General features: G+C 43.0%; 1 protein-coding gene and 1 pseudogene across 1 annotated transcript in view; one reads left to right on the top strand and one right to left on the bottom strand.

Annotated features, from left to right (window-relative positions):
- LOC144683247 (acidic mammalian chitinase-like) overlaps positions 1-19,237 on the bottom strand; it is a 29,071-nt gene extending 9,834 nt beyond the window's left edge. The window contains exons 1-9 of the mRNA XM_078546205.1: positions 19,130-19,237; positions 18,887-18,919; positions 16,940-17,147; positions 15,185-15,241; positions 11,946-12,111; positions 2,561-2,685; positions 1,873-1,996; positions 1,570-1,752; positions 122-238 (exon numbers count right to left, since the gene is read on the bottom strand). Of these exons, the coding sequence (XP_078402331.1) occupies positions 122-238; positions 1,570-1,752; positions 1,873-1,996; positions 2,561-2,685; positions 11,946-12,111; positions 15,185-15,241; positions 16,940-17,147; positions 18,887-18,919; positions 19,130-19,169 (1,053 nt within the window). The 5' untranslated portion in view covers positions 19,170-19,237. The remainder of the gene's footprint in view (positions 1-121; positions 239-1,569; positions 1,753-1,872; positions 1,997-2,560; positions 2,686-11,945; positions 12,112-15,184; positions 15,242-16,939; positions 17,148-18,886; positions 18,920-19,129) is intronic.
- Positions 17,767-17,861, top strand: LOC144684096 (U2 spliceosomal RNA; annotated as a pseudogene).
- Positions 19,238-19,796: the final 559 nt, after the last annotated feature.

Genomic DNA, 19,796 nt, shown 5'->3' with positions numbered 1-19,796 from the left:
ATTTAATGAAAGCTATATCTAAGACAACAGTGAAACCAGCCTTATACACTGTACAGTCCAGGTCAATATATTATGTACAAGCAGTTATGTAAACATAGAAGAAAATGACTAAAATACATACTTTCTTCTCATAACTCTTCAAATTGTCATAAGTAACCCACTCATCATCTTTGTATGCATATGGAACTTCCTGCTCCTCCATCCACTCTTTATTGGCTCCTTTCAAAAAGTCACATATCTGTTAATAAAAATGCATGCATTTTACTACTATGCCAAAAGTATTTCATGGCAGTAAAGCACTTAGTGACATCCTGAAGTTGTGAAAGTTGTTATATCAATGCAAGTTGTATTCTCTTGGGTATTGAAGATTATGATTAGCCAAGGTGTTCAAAGCATTACAAGAATATAATAGGGTGGATGAGCCATGTACTTGGATCCCCAAGTATCTTTGGCCCTCCATTTTTTCTACCTTTTAATCATTTAGTAAGTACACTGTTCAATCCTTTTTAGGTATAAATTGAATGACCTCGCATTTGCCAAAATTGAAATCTATAGATCTGCCCATTCAATTGTTCTATCAAAATCTCTTTGTGATGTTATGCTTCCATAAATACTGCTTACAATGCCTCCTATTTTTGTGTCCTCTGCAAATTTACAAACTTGGCTTTCTATCCCATTATCCAAGTCATTAATAAATATAGTGGATAGCTAAGGCCCAACACAGATCCTTGTGGAACACCACTAGTCACATCCTGATAATTAGAGTATAAATGGTCAAATTCAGTAACTGTTTACAAATTTAGTTCCAGTTAATCACAGTTTCACTAGGATGCTTCCGTTTATTGCAGATGATGGGATAAATTTGCTTCCTGATAATGTTCTGCTGCTTTCTCTCACTGTGGAGTGTGACGGAGAAGGAGTGGCTGACAACTGACATCTGCATTCTGCTCTAGAATAATGGAGGTTCAGAAAGTACATTGAAAGTACAAAAGGAGGAATAGAACAGAGGATGGAGGGGCAAACCCTTTGTTTACGTACGCAAAAAATTTTCTTTAAACAGCTTGCTTACAAATGAAGAATATTTTATGAGCGTTGATGTAATTGGTTTGGGAACAGGGGAAGAAATGTGGGCTTTTAGATTGTTTAAGTATTTTAATCCAGGCATTTACTCTGGCACATGGTATATTCTTACTGTACTTTTCATTAAAGAGAAACATAGAATGCAATTATGATAAATATGTAACATTTCTCTTAGGCGTTTAGTATTTTGATAACTGGTGATGGCAGATTCTTTGCAGGCAAAGATCAACGGAAGGCTTGTTATTATATGTTGGCATGATCTTGGCTGACTGAAGAGACCGATTCTTCTTCTACAGGCTCTTGAGAAGTTGGGGCACAGGAAGTCCAGGTTTGAAGAGGCTCTGGTATAAACAGTCTCCTTCGATTGGTAATTAGTGAGGGTTATAGTAACTGGTAATATGGTGAATTAATATGTGCTACAGTTCCTTTTTGTAAATGTAGCAATGCAAGGTATGGACATCATTTGTTGTATAAAGTATTAAGCCATACCTCATAGTATGCCAAAATTCCAGCTGCTTTAGTACAGTTTCCTGGTGCTCCGGGACCACATGCTACAGCACCAGGCTTGGTGTCAGATGAACAGAGTGTAAAAGTACGACCATAAGTTGGAAATCCAACCAACAGTTTTTCTGCAGGAGCACCATTTTCTTTCCAGTATTCGGTAGCAAACTTCTACAATGAAGACATTTTATTTGATTTAACATCATAAATTTGCATTCGTAATTCAAGAGATCTTGAGAAAAATTAAAAATGGAAAGGTTAAAAAGTAATACTTTTAATTTTTGTACATACTACATTAAAGTATTTATCATCTTTATAGTCAGTGGAGCTCTTGTACAAGGGGCTATTAGGTCCGGTTTTAGGATCCCATGGACCATGGAATTCATAAGTCATCACACCGATAAAATCCAAATGCCTGTGCAAAACAAAAATAATGTGTTGGGGATTGTATGGAAGGAAATATCTACTACATACATTGATCTACCCACAGGTGAACACTGATGAGGAATAGCAATGATTACCTTCTTTCCTGCTCCCTCTACCTATGTAATTGATTTGCTAACTTTCATAATTTATATGATCATGAGAATTTTAAGGAACAGGAAAGGGTCAGTATATCCATCAAGTCTGTCCTTTTGTCAGCAATCCAACCTACACTCCTGGCTTCTGGCTATATCTTTCAAGCCTTCCTTCTATAAAAGTGAATCTCATTGTTCCTTAAACCCATTTATACTCCTGCTTAAATGAGCTTGTCTGATGATTTAATCTACTACGTTTTCCCCTTAGGTCCTGAAGTTTTGTCTGACTTTTGTGTCCTGTCCTTGATGTTTGAAACATTGCATTCAGTACTGGAGTTAAGTGGCCCTTATTCAGTGTCTCGGTTATCACTGTTAGGAATATAGTTAATATATTTAGGGTACAATGTAATGAAAACAGCATCAGTTGCAAAATGTACTTGACATAAATAGCTTGTACATACTCAGAAATCTTTTCTATTTCATAGCCTGCTTGAATGTTTCTTATGCCAGATGCCACTGCAGCTGAAAGTAGCAGTCTTGGTCTGTTGCTTTCATTGGACTCCTTCTTAAACTCTTCTAGAGTTTCCTATTTGTGAACAAATAACAATACGTTTGACAAGAGGATTGTAACAATGGAACATTAGATGTTACGAAATGCTAATGTATAAATTTTTAAAAAATGTTCTTTGAAATGTTGCATTTTCTCCTTTTCCCTCTGGATTACATCATCCCTGGGAGAAGAAAGGGCAGGCGATCTTCTTTCAGGTATCTGTCAAAAAAAATGTTTCTGCCTAGATGCATGATAAAGCTCGCAAGAGCATTTTGAATTTTGCCCTCTTAGTGGGAAGAAGTGCCTGGCCTGAATTGAGCATTCCTTCATATTTGCATGACTGAGGTTCGTAATTCCTCATGTGCTCCCCAAATGCCTCAACTAGATTGTCCTTCATCTGTCTGAGCTCCAGGGAGTGCAACCAAAGTTTATGTAACCTGGCCTTATAATTAAACTTGTTCGGTCCCTGTATTATGCTGGTGAATCTGCACTGTACTCCATCCAAGATCGATGTATCTTTCCTGAAGTGTAGTCTAAAAACTGATTGCAGTTCTCAAATGAAGTGTGACCCAGGCTTTGGCTGAAATTTTCTGTCCCTGTGGGTGTGAGTGGACAATATGCCGAGAAGGCCAAAAATCGGTTTCATGGTGTCGCGAAACCAGTTTGCAATTGTATGCTCCACCTGTCAATGGCAGCCGGGTTTCCCGCCGCCGGACATTGGGAACGTCATTTTAATACATCGGCATATAATTATAATTCCTGCTTGCCGGAATCATGCCCTCATACTGGGATCGTCGGGCCTCTAGCTTATCTGCCCACTCAAGCAATGCAGAAGCATGAAAGTGCCACCAAATGCTCCGGAACTTTTCACTCCTTGGGCATAGACTGCAAACTAATGAGCGTTTTAGTGGACTGGAGAACAATTGGACGATTGGGGAAGTTGTATAATCTCCTTGTGAAAGCTGGCAATGGTGCAGTCACTGGTGGAGGCACTCACAGCCCCTTGCAATGTCTGCATTTTATAGTCATTCAGGTTTGGGCCAGTCTCCCCCATGGGTTCAGGCTAACAGTGCAGCCTTGCAGTGCGGGTTAGGAGAATGTCTGCGCCTGAGCTGAGAGCACAGCATTCAGTCCAATGGGTGAAGCTGCTGCCAATCGATCAGGTGGAGTGGGGTGGAGGAATGCGGTGTTTCGGGCAGTCATGCAACACACTAATCTCTGGCCACCCAAGTGGAGCACTCTCCGGCATGCGTTAAGGGGCCTTCAGATTTAACCAAGAGAGGTTATTAGTACACGCATACTAACCCACTTTCATCCTGCAGGAGGAGTACGTCAGAAGCATGGAGCCTGGTGACCTAGCTGTATGCCTTGTGGTGTACAGAGAGTGGAGATGATGGAGAAGAGAGAGACGGAGGCACCTGGCTGCACAGAGGGAGAAGCAGCATCCTCAAAAAGAAGGGGCAGCTGGGGCTCCTGCTCACGCCTCTGAAGAGCCACAGCGAGCCATTGCAGGTCAACGCCTAGCTAGATCCAGAGTCTATAAACGGCGCTTGTCATTCATGCAGATGACTGAGAACCAGTGCCACCGAAGACTGCCCATGTTCAGGGAGCTGGTTGATCACATCTGTCAGTACTGGAGGATTGAATCCACAGGGACATGGAGGCCATCCATTGTCAGTGGCCATGAAAGTAACCGTGACACTCAATCTTATGCCAGTGCCTCCTGTCAGGACTCCACAGGTGACTTCTGTGGGATATTGCAAGCCTCCACACATACATGCATCCATGGATGCCATAAATTTTAAAGGCACACGACTTTTGTGCATTTTGCCTTGGATTAGGAAAGCCAGGAAGCAAGTGAGCTGGGATTTGTGCAAATTGCAAGTTTCCCACATGTGCAGGGTGCCATCAACTGCACTCACATGGCGTTCAGATCTCCTTGGCAACAAGCGGTTGACATAGTCAACCGCAAGGGCTTCCACTGGCTGAATGTTCGGCTGGTGTGCGACCACCACAAATGTATCCTACAGGTCTGCGCACAGTTTCCAGGGAGTGTCCATGACCCCTACATTCTCAGTAGGTCTCAGATCCTTGACGTCTTTCACGGTCCACAGATGCTGCGGGGTTGGCTCCTCGGGGACAAGGGCTACCCGCAGAGGACGTGGCTGATGACACCTGTGCAGTGCCCTCAGAGTGCAGCAGAGAGAAGGTACAATAAGTCTCATGCTGCTACTCGCATTTTGGCAGAGCAAACCATTGGGATATTGCAAATGAGGATCTGATGCTCGGATTGCTCTGGTGGAGCCCTGCAACAGTTCACAGAAGGTGTTACACATTGTCGTTGCCTGCTGCACCCTTCACAAGCTGGCACCGCAACTGGGAGAGAAGCAGGTTGAGGAGGAGATGGAGGAGCTGCATGTCTCCTCCGATGAGGAGGATGTCGATGGCAATGAGGGTGAGGAGGTCCTCGAAGGTGAGGATGACAGCGATGAGGTCATCGCATTGGCCAGGCGAGGCAGGCGCAATCAGGAGGCCCTCATAGCTGTAGAATCAAGGAGGATGATGACGACATGCAGTGAGGAAATTCCATGGTTACTCACATTGCATCTGTGAACGTTTGACTCCTGTCTGGCTGATGGCAGTGCACGTGTCTTCTGTGGTAAGGTTCCTGTCATGGAGATGCAGCGGATGCCCATAGTGCCTATATTCCAGGAGGATGATGACGACACGCTGTGGGGACAATCCATAGATTCTCCCATACCTTATGTGAATGTCTGACTCCTGTTTGCTGAAGGCAGATCACTTGCGCTCTGTGATCAGGGTCATGTCGTGGAGATACAGCGGGGAAACTTTAACTTCTCTTGACTCTATGGCATCCTTTGTGAGCTGAACCCTTCAGGACTACGCTGTCACCGGACACAGGTCTGAGATGGGAGGCCAACTGCACCTCAAAGGTGTTAAGAGCACACAGAGAGAATGACGGAACTCTGTGCCACTGGCCCAGGACATTCTGGCAGCAATGATAAGTCCCACTGAGGTGCAGGCATGACTGATGTGACCAGTGAAGATGAAGCCACACCATCAGTATGCTGGGAAGGTTGCACAAAGCACAGGGAAGAGGCCCTGGACTGAGTCACCTGCCTTTATCTTGTGCAGGGTCCAAGGCTTCACATCTGAGTGACACGAACACTGCTCATCAGAATAAGGAGCCATAGGTAGGGTGACATTGTTGGGAGTTTATTTACAATATAATAGTGAACATTATGTTCAAGTGATTAACACCCATGCCCAGGCTGTGGCTCAGTTCATAGCACCCTCGCCTTTGAATCAGAAGGTTGTGGGTTCATGTCCCACTCCCGGAAACCAAGAACTGTGAACGTACTCGAAAGAGTTACACCTCTGAACCTTCCTAATCCTGCTGCTACTTCTTGGTGCTCCCTTGACATCCACAGCAGAGGTAGAGGCAGCCTGCTGACTGCTACACCATGTCTGTGATGACCTTGATGGGTGTGCCCTGGAGGGCCAAGACCTGGAGTGCCTGGGCCTGCTTTCAGGCTCCTACTGTGTGGCAGTGGCACCCTCCTTGGCCTGTGGAGCTGGAACAGCTGGGGTCACAGGAAGAGGGGATTCTGATGGGTCAGACATTCCAGGAGTCACCTGGGTGGATGGCCCCGGGGTGTGCACCTGCTGATCCTCCTCCCTCTGACTTCCTGAGGGCCCCTGGCTGACCCCTTGAGGAGAAGGGGAAGCTGGAGTGAGATCAAGCTGCCCTGCACCCTTCTTGCGTTGACACTGTTGGAGGCCAACTATGGCAGTGCAGGACCGATGTCCTGGACCAAGGTCTCCATGGCGGCCACCATTGAGTTGTGTTGATCTCGGTGCATTGGCATGCTAGTGCTATCACCTCAGCCTGAAGGCGGATGAACTCCTCCATCGTGCGATCTGAGGAGTGCAGCAGACATCCCATCCTGATGCTCTCAAACTTGCCTTTGCAGCTCCAGCAGCTGTGACATCTTCGAGTCCAGGGGCTCCTCATCTGACTTGGACTCAGCAGATTTCTGGTCTCCAGCAGTTCTCTGAGTGCTGGAAACCTGGGAAGTCCCTGCTGTTGGCTGCTGTGGATCAAACAGTGCGATGTGCCCGCCAGATTGTGACTCCAAACCTACTCTGTAGCTAGGTCTCACTTATCTGTGTCTCTGCACTGGTGGAGGTTGTGGATGAGCGCTATGACGGGTCTTCAGTGAGGGTATCATCAGATTCTTCAGAGGTTTCTTCGGGGCTTGAGTCGAAGACTTGGGTCATTGATCCCCTCGGACCCCCTCAGATGTGCTGCGAAATCAAAGAGAGATAATTATTGCATAGCAGGGGACTGTGGAACAGGGGAAGTGATTTTCAGCACAGTTGTCTGATAGATGTTGCACTGCTGGATCGTCACTTGTTTGAGCACCGCTGACCTCACTATCAGCACAGGAACGATCCATATCAACGCCAGCCAACTGGGTGGCTCTGTTTTCAAAGTCCGTGAGGATCTTGATTTCTGGCATTCCTCCACCAGTCTGTGACCTCTCCATTTTTCTAATGCGCCAGCTTGAATACAGATGGAGTGTAAGCAGGGCACCTGCCAGGCCAGATAACAAGGATGCCAGGCATGCGTGTGGGTGGTGAATGGTGCCATGGATGAGGTGAAGACACGATTCCCAGGGCAAACGAAGGTGTGTGTCAGAGTTGAATGGTGATGTCCCTTGAGCTGGCAGTGAGTGAGATCCCTGTGGATGTGTGATGGGTTTGTGAGTGTGTGAGTTGAGGGTGATGAGAAGAATGGATTACCCTGGCGGAACAGAGTCAGCCATTCATTCTCTTTCGCCACTGAGTAGCTGTCCTCTTTTGCAGGGCGTTGGCACTGACCACCGCTGCTACTGCCTCCCATGCTGGATTGGTGACCTTGTTTGCTGGTCTTTGCCCAGAGCGGGGATAGAGGACATCGCGGTGGGCCTCCACTGCATCCAGAAGGTGCTTGAAAGAGGCAGTGCTAAATATGGGGCCAGCATGTTTCCTCCCTTTGGCAGCCATCAGTTCCCAGTTGATTCCTATACCTTGCTCTGTGCAAGGGTGGCCTTTAAATATGGTGCCCAGTTTACTTAAGGCCTGAGGTAACAGCGGGGCATGCGAATCAGAGGCCACCATGCCAGCAACCCGGCATGTTTCCCAGGAATGCATTATTAATGAGGCGGGAATGGGACGATATGGCACGAAAACCCGCCACTGTGGCCAGTGGGTAAAATGTCCTTTTTCCCATCCACTACCGCACTCAGTGCAAATCTGGGATGTTTCCGCCCTTTGTATAACTGAAGCATTACTCATATTCCAAACCTCTTGAGATATGGGCTGATGTTCCATTTGCCTTTTTTGATTTTTTTTCCACTTGTCCACTGGCTTTTAGTGATTTCTTCCTATTGAATCTAAAGTGGGTCAGGGAAAAATCCCAGTGCACAGGGATAAATATCCACGATACAGATATTAAGTCAACACGATCCCGTTTTCAAAATTAATTTGTAATACTGAGAAGACAATTTGAAGATGTTAAAAATATCTCATATTTCAGTTTGACCATCTAGACATATCTGACAGTTATTCTGGAAAGATACTTTGTTTTCTGACCTACTTTAATTTTTATTTACTTGTTCTTATGAACACACAGGAAACAAAAACAAGTACATTATACATATTAAACTGGGCTAGGGGACAAGAGGATAATGCACAAAGCTGGAGTGAGGATAAGAGGGATGAAAGAATGGAAAGGGTGAAGAGTATAGCAGGCAGTGGGTTAGAGAGAGATGGAGGAAAGGAATACCAGGGGAAGGAAACGGGGTGGGTCAGACGGCCAAATATTCCCTCATTGCGGGTGGGGTACTCCTGGCAACTTCTCTGTTCCATGGTTGGGTGTTGGGAGGTTTCTAGCAAACATTTAGCAGGAGAAAATGGATGAAACTATCCAGAGACTACACCATGGTTTAAAATCCCCAGTTACTACTGAATCACTGAAGAGACAGTGGATATAGCTTGTGATTGTGGGATAATGTTCAATTGATATGAGTTTTAATATCACAGGGAAGCCAAAATAAAATTCTTTGCTACAGCTTAGGATAGAAATAGGAAATGAACAGGTGGTCACTTGAAGTTGTTTGTCAAGAACAATACCCGAAACAGTGAAAGTGAGCCCAAATATAAAACTCAATTATAAAATTCTGGATAATGCAACACTTTTTAACGCTTATGAAAGAGTTACAAATAACATTGCTGTAAACACAATAGGTAAGGACAAACCCATTGGCCTGAAATTTTGCCTGGAGGAAAATTCTGTTCTGGGGAAGGAGCTGAAGATGGTTGGGCCGAGGACACTGCTCTGAGGAACTCCTGCGATGATGTCCTGGAACTGAGATTATTGACCTTCAACAACCACAACCATCTTCCTTTGTGCTAGGTATGATTCCAACCAGTGGAGAGTTTTCCCCCTGATTCCCATTGACTCCAGTTTTGCTAGGGCTCCTTGATGCCACACTCAGTCAAATGCTGCCTTGATGTCAAGGGCAATCAGTCTCACCTCACCTCGGGAGTTCAGCTCTTTTGTACATGTTTGATCCAAGGCTGTAATGAGGTGAGAAGTTGAGTGACCCTAGTGGAACCCAAATTGAACGGTTTTTGCTAAGCAAATGCCACTTGATAGCACTGTTGATGACCCCTTCCATCACCTTACTGATGATCAAGAGTAGACTGGTGGGGCAGTAATTGGCTGGTTTAGATTTGTCCTGCTTTTTGTGTACAGGATATACCTGGGCAATTTTCCACATATCTGGGTAGATGCCAGTGTTGTAACTGTACTGAAACAGCTTGGTTTGGGGTCCAACAGGTTCTGGAGCACTAGGCTTTTGTATTATTGCTGGAATATTGTCAGGGCCCATAGCCTTTGCACCATCCAGTTCCTTTGGTCATTTCCTGATATCACACGGAGCGAATCGAATTGGCTGAAGTTTGGCATCAGTGATGCTGGGGACCTCTGGGAGGAGACCGAGATGGATAATCCACTCAACATTTCCAGCTGAAGATTGTTGCAAAAGCTTCAGCCTTATCTTTTGCACTGATGCGCTGGGCACCTCAACCATTGAGGATGGGGATATTTGTGGAACTTTTTCCTCTAGTGAGTTGTTTAATTGTCCACCACCATTCATGACTGGAGGCAGCAGGACTGCAGAGCTTAGGTTTGATCTGTTGGTTGTGGAATTGCTTAGCGCTGTCCATCACTTGCTGCTTATGCTGTTTGGCACACAAGTGGTCCCATGTTGCAGCTTCACCTCATTTTTAGATATGCCTGGTGCTGCTCTTGGCATTCCCTCCTGCACTCTTCATTGAACCAGAGTTGATCCCCTGGCTTGATGATAAAGGTAGTGTGGGGGATATGCCAGGTCATGAGGTTACAGATTACAGATTGTGGTTTAGTATAATTCTGCTGCTGCTGATGGCCCACAGTGCCTCATGGATGCCCAGTCTTGAGTTGCTAGGTTTTGAAATCTATCCCGTTTAGCATGGTGGTAGTGCCACACAACATGATGGAGGGTATCCTCAATGTGACGATGGGATTTTGTCTTCACAAGGACTGTGCGGTGGTTACCCCTACAGATACCGTCATGGACAGATGCATCTGTGGCAGGCAGGGTGGTGAGGATGAGGTCAAGTATCTTTTTCCCTCTTGTTGGTTCCCTTACCACTTGCCACAGATCCAGTCTAGCAGCTATGTCCTTTAGGACTCAGCCAGCTCGGTTTATGGTGGTGCTACCTCGCCACTCTTGGTGATGGACATTGAGTCCCCCACCCAGAGTACATTCTGTGCCCTTGTCACCCTCAATGCTTCCTCCAAGTACTGATTCATCAGCTGAGGTGGGATGGGAGGGTGGGTGAAACGTGCTAATCAGCAGGAGGTTTCCTTGCCCACGTTTGACCTGATGCCATGAGACTTCATGGGGGCTGGAGTCGATATTGAGGACTCCCAGGGCATCTCCTCCCCAACTGCAAACCTCTGCTGGGTCTGTTCTGCTGGTGGGAGAGGACATGGTGATAGTGGTGTCTAGGACATTATCTGTAAGGTATGATTCCATGAGTATGACTATGTAGGCTGTTGCTTGACTAGTCTGTGAGACAGCTCTCCCAACTTTGGCACAGGTCCCCAGATGTTAGTAAGGAGGACTTTAGAGGGTCAAAAGGACTGGGTTTGCTGTTGTCATTTCCAGTGCCTAGGTCAATGCCAGGTGGTCCGTCCAGTTTCATTCATTTTTATCGATTTGATACAGCTGAGTGGCTTGCTAGGCCATTTCAGAGGACATTTAAGAGTCAACCACATTGCTGTGGATCTGGAATTACATGTAGGCTAGGCTAGACCAGGTGAGAACAGTAGATTTCCTCCCTAAAAGGCATTAGTGAACCAAATGGGTTGTTATGACAATCAACAATGGTTTCATAGTCATCATTAGACTTTTAATTTTGGATTTTTACAGAATTCAAATTTCACCATCTGCCATGGTGGGATTCAAACCCAGGTTCCCAAAAGCTCCTAGAGCATTGCCCTGGGTCTCTAGATTGCCAGTCCAGTGACAATACCACTATGCCACTGACAGACTTTCAGGTCAGACTCCTGCTTCATGGAGCTAAAATCTATGAGAGCTGGCAGGTGTATTGGGGGAGTGAGCGATCTGGTCAGGGGGAGTTCAATGGTGGGGGGAAGCAGAGAGATCTTGGGAAGTGGCCTGTTTAACTGGGTGGAATGTTGGGCCTGGAGAAAGCATTCCTGCTCCTCCTAGCCCACAAGCAGTGATGCAAGGTCACTTACCTAATAGATATAGCCCCTCCTGCTTTGCTTAAGCTGCCGAGTTTCCCGAGGTCCAGGAAACCCATCCACTTGTGATTAAAAATAGAATGACTTAAAATGAAGGCATGCAGCTTCTTGTCCCATTTCCAATAAAACCAGAAGTGGGCCAGTTCAGTTCCCTTTCCAGACCTTTTGCATTTTAACCTCCGGACAGGGCTGTAACTGACCCATTTTTGGGAGTTAAGATTCAGCCCATTGCTGCCAAAGCCAGGTGTAAAAATTAAATGCGAACATTTTTTAGTTGTGATTTTTCTCATTAAGAGATGTTGACAGGTCTTTTTCATTATGAAACAGAATGTAATGGTCTACATCTTTTTAAAAAAAAAATATAGATTGAATCCCCTGATAAAAAACAGATCTGAAGTACAATATAACTTACCTCAACCAAGAATGTGAAGCGCTGTTTGTCCTGGTATGGGCTTCTATTAAAACCTGGATACTCCCAATGCAGATCTAAACCATCAAACTTCCTTTTCCGTAGGAATCGAATTACAGACTTAATGAATATTAGACGTGTTTCGTTGCTAGAAACCATGGCAGTGAACCTGACAGATATAAGGACATAAGAAATAGGATTAGGAGTAAGCCATATATTCCATTATGCTTGCTCTTCCATTTAATAAGATCATGCTGAACCTCTACATCTATTCCACTTACCTGCCCTATCCCAATATCCCTTAATTTCTTTCATGTCCAAAATCCTATTGACTAACAGCCACAGCTCTCTGGGGTAGAGAATTCCAAAGATTCACAAACCTTTGTGAAGAAATTTCTCCTCATCTCATTGCTAAATAGCTGACACTTTATCCTAAGATGATGACCTCCAGTTCTTGACTCTCTAGCCGGGGGGAAACAGCCTGTCAGTATCTACCCTGCCAAACTTTCTTAAATAAAAAAATATACATTTCAGTAAGATCATCTCTCATTATTCTGAACTCCAGAGAATATAAGCCCATTCTGTGAATATATGAATATACGAAATAGGAGCAGAAGTAGGCCATTCGGCCCCTCGAACCTGCCCCTCCATTCAATAAGATCATGGCTGATCTGTTTGTGCTTAGAGTTCTACACTCCCATCTACCCCGATTCCCTTGTCTAACAAGAATCTATCTACCTCTGCCTTAAAAATACTCAATAACTCCGCCTCCACCAGAGGCAGAGAGTTCCAAAGCCGCACAACCCTCTGAGGGCAAATATTTCTTCTCATTTCTCTGTCCTAAAGGGAACCCCTAATTTTGAAACAGTGCTCCCTAGTTCTGGATTCACCCGCAAGAGGAAATGTCTTTTCCACGTCCACCTGGTCAAGACCATTCCAGATCTATATACTTCAATCAAGTCACCCCCTCACTCTCCTAAATTCCAGTGGAAACAAGCCTAGTCTGTCCAACCTTTCCAAATAAACTGACCCACTCATTCCAGGTAACAATCTAGTAAACCTCTGAACTGCCTCCAACACATTTACATCCCTCCTCAAATAAAGAGACCAAAACTGCACACAATATTTGAGATGTGGTCTAACCAATGCCCTGTATAACTGAAGCATAACATTCTTATTTTTATGTTACTCGAACTCGCCTCATAGAACAACCCTCTTGCACCATGAATCAATCGAATTAACCTTCTTTGCACCCTCTCTTGGACAAGTGTATCCTTTCTTAGGTAAGGAGACCAAAACATACATGGTGCTCCAGATGTAGTCTCACCAAGGCCACATATATTTGCGGCATGACTTCTAGAATTAGGAGATCACTGTTTAAAAATAAGGGGTCATTCATTTAAAACAGAGAAGAGGAGAAATTTTTTCTCAGAGGGTCGTGAGTCTTTGGAACTCTCTTCATCAAAAGGCAGTGGAGGCAGAGTCTTTGAATATTTTTAAGGCAGAGCTAGATAGATTCTTGATAAGCTAGGGGGTGAAAAGTTATTGGGGGTAGGTTGGAATGTGGATTTGAGGTTACAATCAGATCAGCCATGCTCTTATTGAATGGTGGAACAAGCAGGAGGGGCTGAATGGCCTACCCCTGCTCCTAATTTGTATGTTCATAAGACTTCCTTATGTTGCATTCCAAACCCTTGCAATAAAGACAAACATACCATTTACCTTCCTACTTACTTGCTGTACCTACATGTTGATTTCCTGTGATTTTTATACAGGGATCCCCAATTATATATTTCCCCACACTCCATGTCACCTGCCTTTTTCTTCCCCAATCACTTAACCAGTCTATAACCCATTGAAGTCCCTTTGTTTTGAAAAACATATAGTTAGGGAAATTTTCATGATTGAAGTTTCTGGCCTTGTACATTATTGGCTGAGTAAATTCTTTTATTTCTTAAAGTACAAACAATTTTTCCCTTCACTTCAGAGACATTGCAACTACGGAATTCTACATTTGGGTAACAGTGAAATGTACTGCAGTACAATGGAGTTCTCAGGTTCAGTTTACAATGTGCTATATGTGATATGGCACAGACCTATTTATTTGCAAAGAGAATTCTCCTTTAAAGGCTTGTAAGTTGGTAGAAGCATTTGAATTTTATTTTCGTATTTCTTTCATAAATATGAAGTGAATTCGAGTGGATGATGTCTTCATGTACTGGTTAAATTTGGGAGATGGTGGCAAAATGGTAATGTCACTGGACTAGTAATCCAGTGGCCTAGGCTAATGCTCAGGGGACATGGGTTCAGATTCCACCGCAGCAGCTGGCGGAGTTTAAATTCAATTAATAAATCTGGAATATAAAGCTAGTCTCAGTAATGGTGACCCATCTAGTTACTGATGTCCATTAGGAAAGGATATCGGCCATCCTTACCCCGTCTGGCCTATATATGACACCAGACCTGCCACAATGTGGTTGACTCTTAACTGCCCTCTGAAATGTTCAGTTCTGTATTACTAGATACATGTCTGCCTACTGGATAAAAAAAACCTCTGTACGCATTTTTATTATCTTATGTGCTCGTAACGCTCTTACAACCAGCCTCTTAATTATTTGTAAGTTATTTACGATGCAGGAGGGTAATAAAATCTGAGCAAAACTGAAGCATTAAACAGTTACTTGTGGAAAAAAATTCAAACTATCATTTCTTTTGTAGAAAGAATCGTAAAATTAAATGATGTTTGTTACCTTAGTGCTTCCATCAACAAGATGCAATATTAGCTCTAAGGTTTCAGTAAAGCATCATTGTAGCAGTATAAAATCTTCATGTTATACCCACTTGAACTGAAAACACCAGCAGCACAATTAGAAATGTTATCCTAAATTTGGATTGTGACTGTAGAGAGCATCTAGAGAGAAACCCTGATAGTTACAGGTCTGGCATTGCTGGTGATAGCCATGGCAGAAGTCTGAAGTGATGTATTAAGAGTAACACACTCAAACAGCATTGATATAACATTCCAATACGTTGATTTAAGAATGATTTTTCATGGCGCCACCACAGTCACAATATCAACGAGATTCACTGAGATGTTTTCAGAAAGCAACTGTGAACATTGGATCGTACCCATTCTGCTGTTATGAAATTTCACATATTTCTGTATTTTTTGTGTCAATGATGCATTTGAAGTAACAAGGTGTGTGTATTGGTAGAAAATTACTATTGATAAAGAAGCTTACTTTTCAGTTCCAAAATTCCAGCCACCAATAGATAAGAGTGTTTGCAAGCTTGGATTTCTGTGAAAATCAGAAGAGATAAAAAATATTTCTAAGGGACCATAAAGCAATTTATCTCCAAAAATGATGGTGACGACCTGATTTTCTTTCATCCTTAGAGATTGACTACTACTTTTGATTATTTTAACTGAAAAATTTTCATTACTATTGCGAATTCAACAGAGGTGTCAAAATACTGCAAATACTGGAAATCAGAAATTAAAAGATAAAATACTGGAAATAATCGGCAGGTCAGGCAGCATCTGTGGAGGGAGAAACAGTTAATGAGCTGGATTTTGTGCCCCCTTGCTGGCATGTTTGAAGATGAAGTGGGGGATGGGTGGCGCGTAAAGTGCAATGTGTACCCACTGCCATCCCACCCACTCCTGACCTGTCTCCCATTTTATGGTGGGCGGGAAGGTGCCAGTGAATCCATCTGCCCTTGGGATTTTGAGGCCCTTAAGTGGCCAATAGCCATTTAAGGGCTTAATTCCACATCCACTGCCATTTTATCTATGTCAGGGCAGGTCCATGCCAGATGGGTAGCGTGGCAGTTTTCACTGCGCGGGCTGGTGTTGGACAAGAGGGGAGCTCACTTTGAGGGGAGAGGGTCCCCTGTGCCCACAGGAGGCACCCCAAGGTCATATGCCCCTTTAGCCCACCCCACCCACTATTCACTCTTCTTGCTGGGGTTTTGCAGCTAGCTCCTGCTGATACACTGGGTCTCCCTTAAAGTTCGGCTCCATAACCTCCTCTTGTTTGGGGACTGCCTATAGTCCCAGCGGTGGCCATCACTCGAACCTGGTGCCGTTGGGACTATGGAGCTGCTGGCCAATCAAATTGGCCAGCAGTTCGCTAAGGCAGGATTCCCTCTCCAAGTGGGGGTGGAAGTCTAATCCTGAGACAATTAATGCTGCTTCCGGCATAATATGGCTGCGGGAAAGCTGGTTTTTTTGGTGGGCGGGCTCATGACCGATTTTTCAGTGGGGGAGGGGTCAGGGAATATGGCACAACATAAAATCCAGCCTAATTTTTCTGATTGATGACCTTTCATAAAAATCAGTTCTGATGAAATGTAATGGATCTGAAACATTAACTCTGTTTCTCTTGCCACAGATGCTGCCACATCTGTTGGATTATTTCCAGCACTTTCTGTTGGATTTATTCAAATACAAAAATATCAGGCTCAAAGAAAGAACTGAGTGAGGCTACTACTACTTTGATAACTTTGAACAAATTCATGACACACTGTGGTAAAGTTTCTTCTCTGAGATTGAGATTAAGGTGAATAATATGGACAAAGTTTTGGCTTGAATAAAACCATGCTTTACTTGAGTTAGTAGTGTTTGATGCTAATACTGAACTGTGGAAACACATTCTATTTGTCATCATAGTAATTAATTTCTGTAATTGTTAAAGTCTGCACAGCTGGATTATCAGGATATTTAATGTCAACCAAAGAGTCATTTCTGCTGAGTGGCTTCTTCTAATTATTTTAGATTAATTTCTGGATAGTGCAATAAGTTTCATGCATATTTAATTTTAAGCTGGTGATATTTTCATATGTAATTCTCCAAAACTGATTTCGCATTATAAAAACAGTGGGATTTCATTGTTCTGATAATATTTTGTGAAGGATGTTCATGGTGGAATGTACAGTTATATCAAAGAAATTATAACAACTTCAAAAGATATTTTAAACAACATTAACACACATACCGTTTTTTAAGGTTGTTAAATGAGACGAAAAGATCTTCGTCATCCTTTTGCTGTGCAACTATTTGATGATTATTGCCAATAACAGCAAAAGCATAAATAAGATGGGTGCATAACTTGGGGTCAATGTCTTTTGGTAAGAACTGACAGTCTCCTCTTTTATGGGCCCAGTTTGTGTAGTAACAAACCAGCTTGTAGTCCTTGCCTAAAACTGTGGCAGAAATAAGTTGTTGGTTGTTTATTTGTGTAAGTAGAATATACATTTCAAAATGATAGCTTGGAAGTAGAAGCACTTGCCAGTTAAAATGACAACAAATCAAAAAAGCTTGAAACCATGTTTATACAGAAAGACTTGCATTTATATAGCACCTTTCATGACCACACAATGTCTCAAAGCACTTTACAGCCGCTTTACTTTTGAAGTGTAGCCACTGTTGTGATGTAAGAAACGTGGCAGCCAATTTGTGCACAGCAAACAGCAATATGGTTATGACCAGATAATCTATTTTGTGATGTTGATTGAGGATAAATATTGGCCAGGAGATTGGGGACAATTCCCCTGCACTTCTGGTGTCATGGGGTATTTTACATCCACTTGAGAGGGCAGACAGGGCCTCATCTGAGAGATGGCACTTCTGAGAGTGTAGCGCTCCCTCGACACTGCACTGTGCTCTCAGCCTAGATTGTTGTGCTCAAGTCTTGGAGTGGCACTTGAACTTACAACTTAGTGACTCAGAGATGAGTGTGCTACAAGCTGAGCCACAACTGAGAGATGTAGCATTCCTGTTATCTGCAGTGATGGAAAAAAATACTACACTGGCATTTGACTAACAGCACTCGGCCTTTTGGCTAAGATCAAGTGTAGTATCTGTTCTTATCAGTTTAAAATGGGGTGTCAGCTGTGGCTCAGTTCATAGCACCCTCACCTTTGAATCAGAGGGTTGTGGGTTCGTGTCCCACTCCCGGAAACGAAGAACTGTGATTGTACTCGATAGAGTTGCAATCTGTGACTGCTGATAACGCGAAAGAACAGCACTAGTTTAAAATTGTGTAGACAAGGAGCTTTTGGTTGAGCTGATCATATAGGCTCAAGCATCTCTGATTTCAAATAGAAAACACCACCACAAACTACTAATGTTAGATTAATGGATCATTATTAAATAATATGTTTTGTTACATTAATTAGAATGGTGATATTAGTAATCATAATATCAATATGGGATAGATGGAATAGTGACATAAACAAAAACTATTACTTGTGTGACCTGAGAGATAACATAACTTACATGCTTGGAGTGAGTTACACACCTTGGCAACACAAGTAAATTATTGAGCATAGATTCCACCAATCTAAAGTCATTCTTATTATTGTTACTTTTGTATTACAAATAGTGAAAATTGAAATAATATTTAAATGATATATTTTGCATAAAATTATATTAGCAAGGTTATGTTACTATGGATTTATTTTCAGCATTGTAATGTGTGTTGGTAGTGCTGCTTTTACATACATACGCTGTAGATGTTTCCTCAACTCAAAATAGGGATTGAAAAAATTTAGCTATCCCAACCGTTTATTAAGAGTTTAACAGAGTGCATTGAAATTACTCATTAATTTACCAAATAATCTGTTGTGATGCAATATCCCACCATAAATGTCAGCATTTAGCATGTGTAATGAGGTTCAGAACTTGATTAGCACATTTTTGCAGAAGCTTTCTCAGAGACAACAAAACCTCAGCCGAATAACATGGTAAGAAATACTTTACAAAACAGAATTGCCCACCCTATTCAACCGCCTTGATTTTGAGCTGGAAAAGGCATAGATGAAAATGCTCAGGCATTTTCAGATTATGACTTTTACAGATTAAGGTAACAGCGGGAACATAAACGTGGCCATCAATTTAACAATAAATGGCAATGAAAAGGTTAAAATCCGTTGCTGCTTACCATTGTACACTTCTAACAGCAGGACCAACCCCACTAAAATAAAAAGAAAAACATATAATGGACATTGGAACTTTTATTGACGTTTACAATTTCTAAATCAATTTAAATATTTTTGTTCATCTTTGGACATTCATTATGCAAAAGTCATAATTTAAGGTCAATTTGTCATGCCATGAAATGCAATACTATTTATAAATTATGAGACAGAAATAATTAAGATACCTAGCTGAATATTACCCTTACCAGCACAGAGAAGGATTTTGACCATCTCGACTTTATTCATGAAACAATGCTGTTGGGAGGCTTTTATACAAGGTGTCTGCTCTGCAATGATCAGTGCAGTAACTGTATATGTATGTCGTTCAGCACTGAAAACATCAACAACGTTATCAGCATTTTATCTGAGAAAAAGCATTGCAGCAGAAATTTCAATAAATTATCAACCAAATAATGACTGTGAGCAAAGTAAATGTGGGAGGAAATGCAGAAAGTGTTTAAAGTTCAAAGTTACTAGATAACTTATCAAATACAGTCAATAATAGAGCAATCTTCTTCCAAAAGGCCAGCTTTCCCATCTGTACTGTAAACTTACCTTCCCCTGGCTTTCTGGTTTTAACTGCTCACTTCTGCTCACTTAGCTGCTGGTCACTGGATCTGTGGTGCACATGCTTAGCACCTGAGACCACTGTCCACCATTGCTGGACAACAGGATCAATGCCTGTCTCCTCATTGACTCCCTGATCCTCCTTAGTTCTCTGATTCCTCTGGACAATCTCTACCTGTGTCTTTCCTATTGCTCTGTCCCTTGAATGGCTCCTGGTTTCACTGCCCCTCCACAGCTGATTCCAATCCTGAATATTGGTTTATGAATGCTGCAAGTGGAATTCATGAAATCTATAAATTGAATTCA

Source organism: Cetorhinus maximus, chromosome 8 (assembly GCF_964194155.1).
Source record: "Cetorhinus maximus chromosome 8, sCetMax3.hap1.1, whole genome shotgun sequence".
NCBI lineage: Eukaryota > Metazoa > Chordata > Chondrichthyes > Lamniformes > Cetorhinidae > Cetorhinus > Cetorhinus maximus.
The sequence above is the reverse complement of the archived record's forward strand: the minus strand, read 5'-3'. Positions and strand labels throughout refer to the sequence as shown.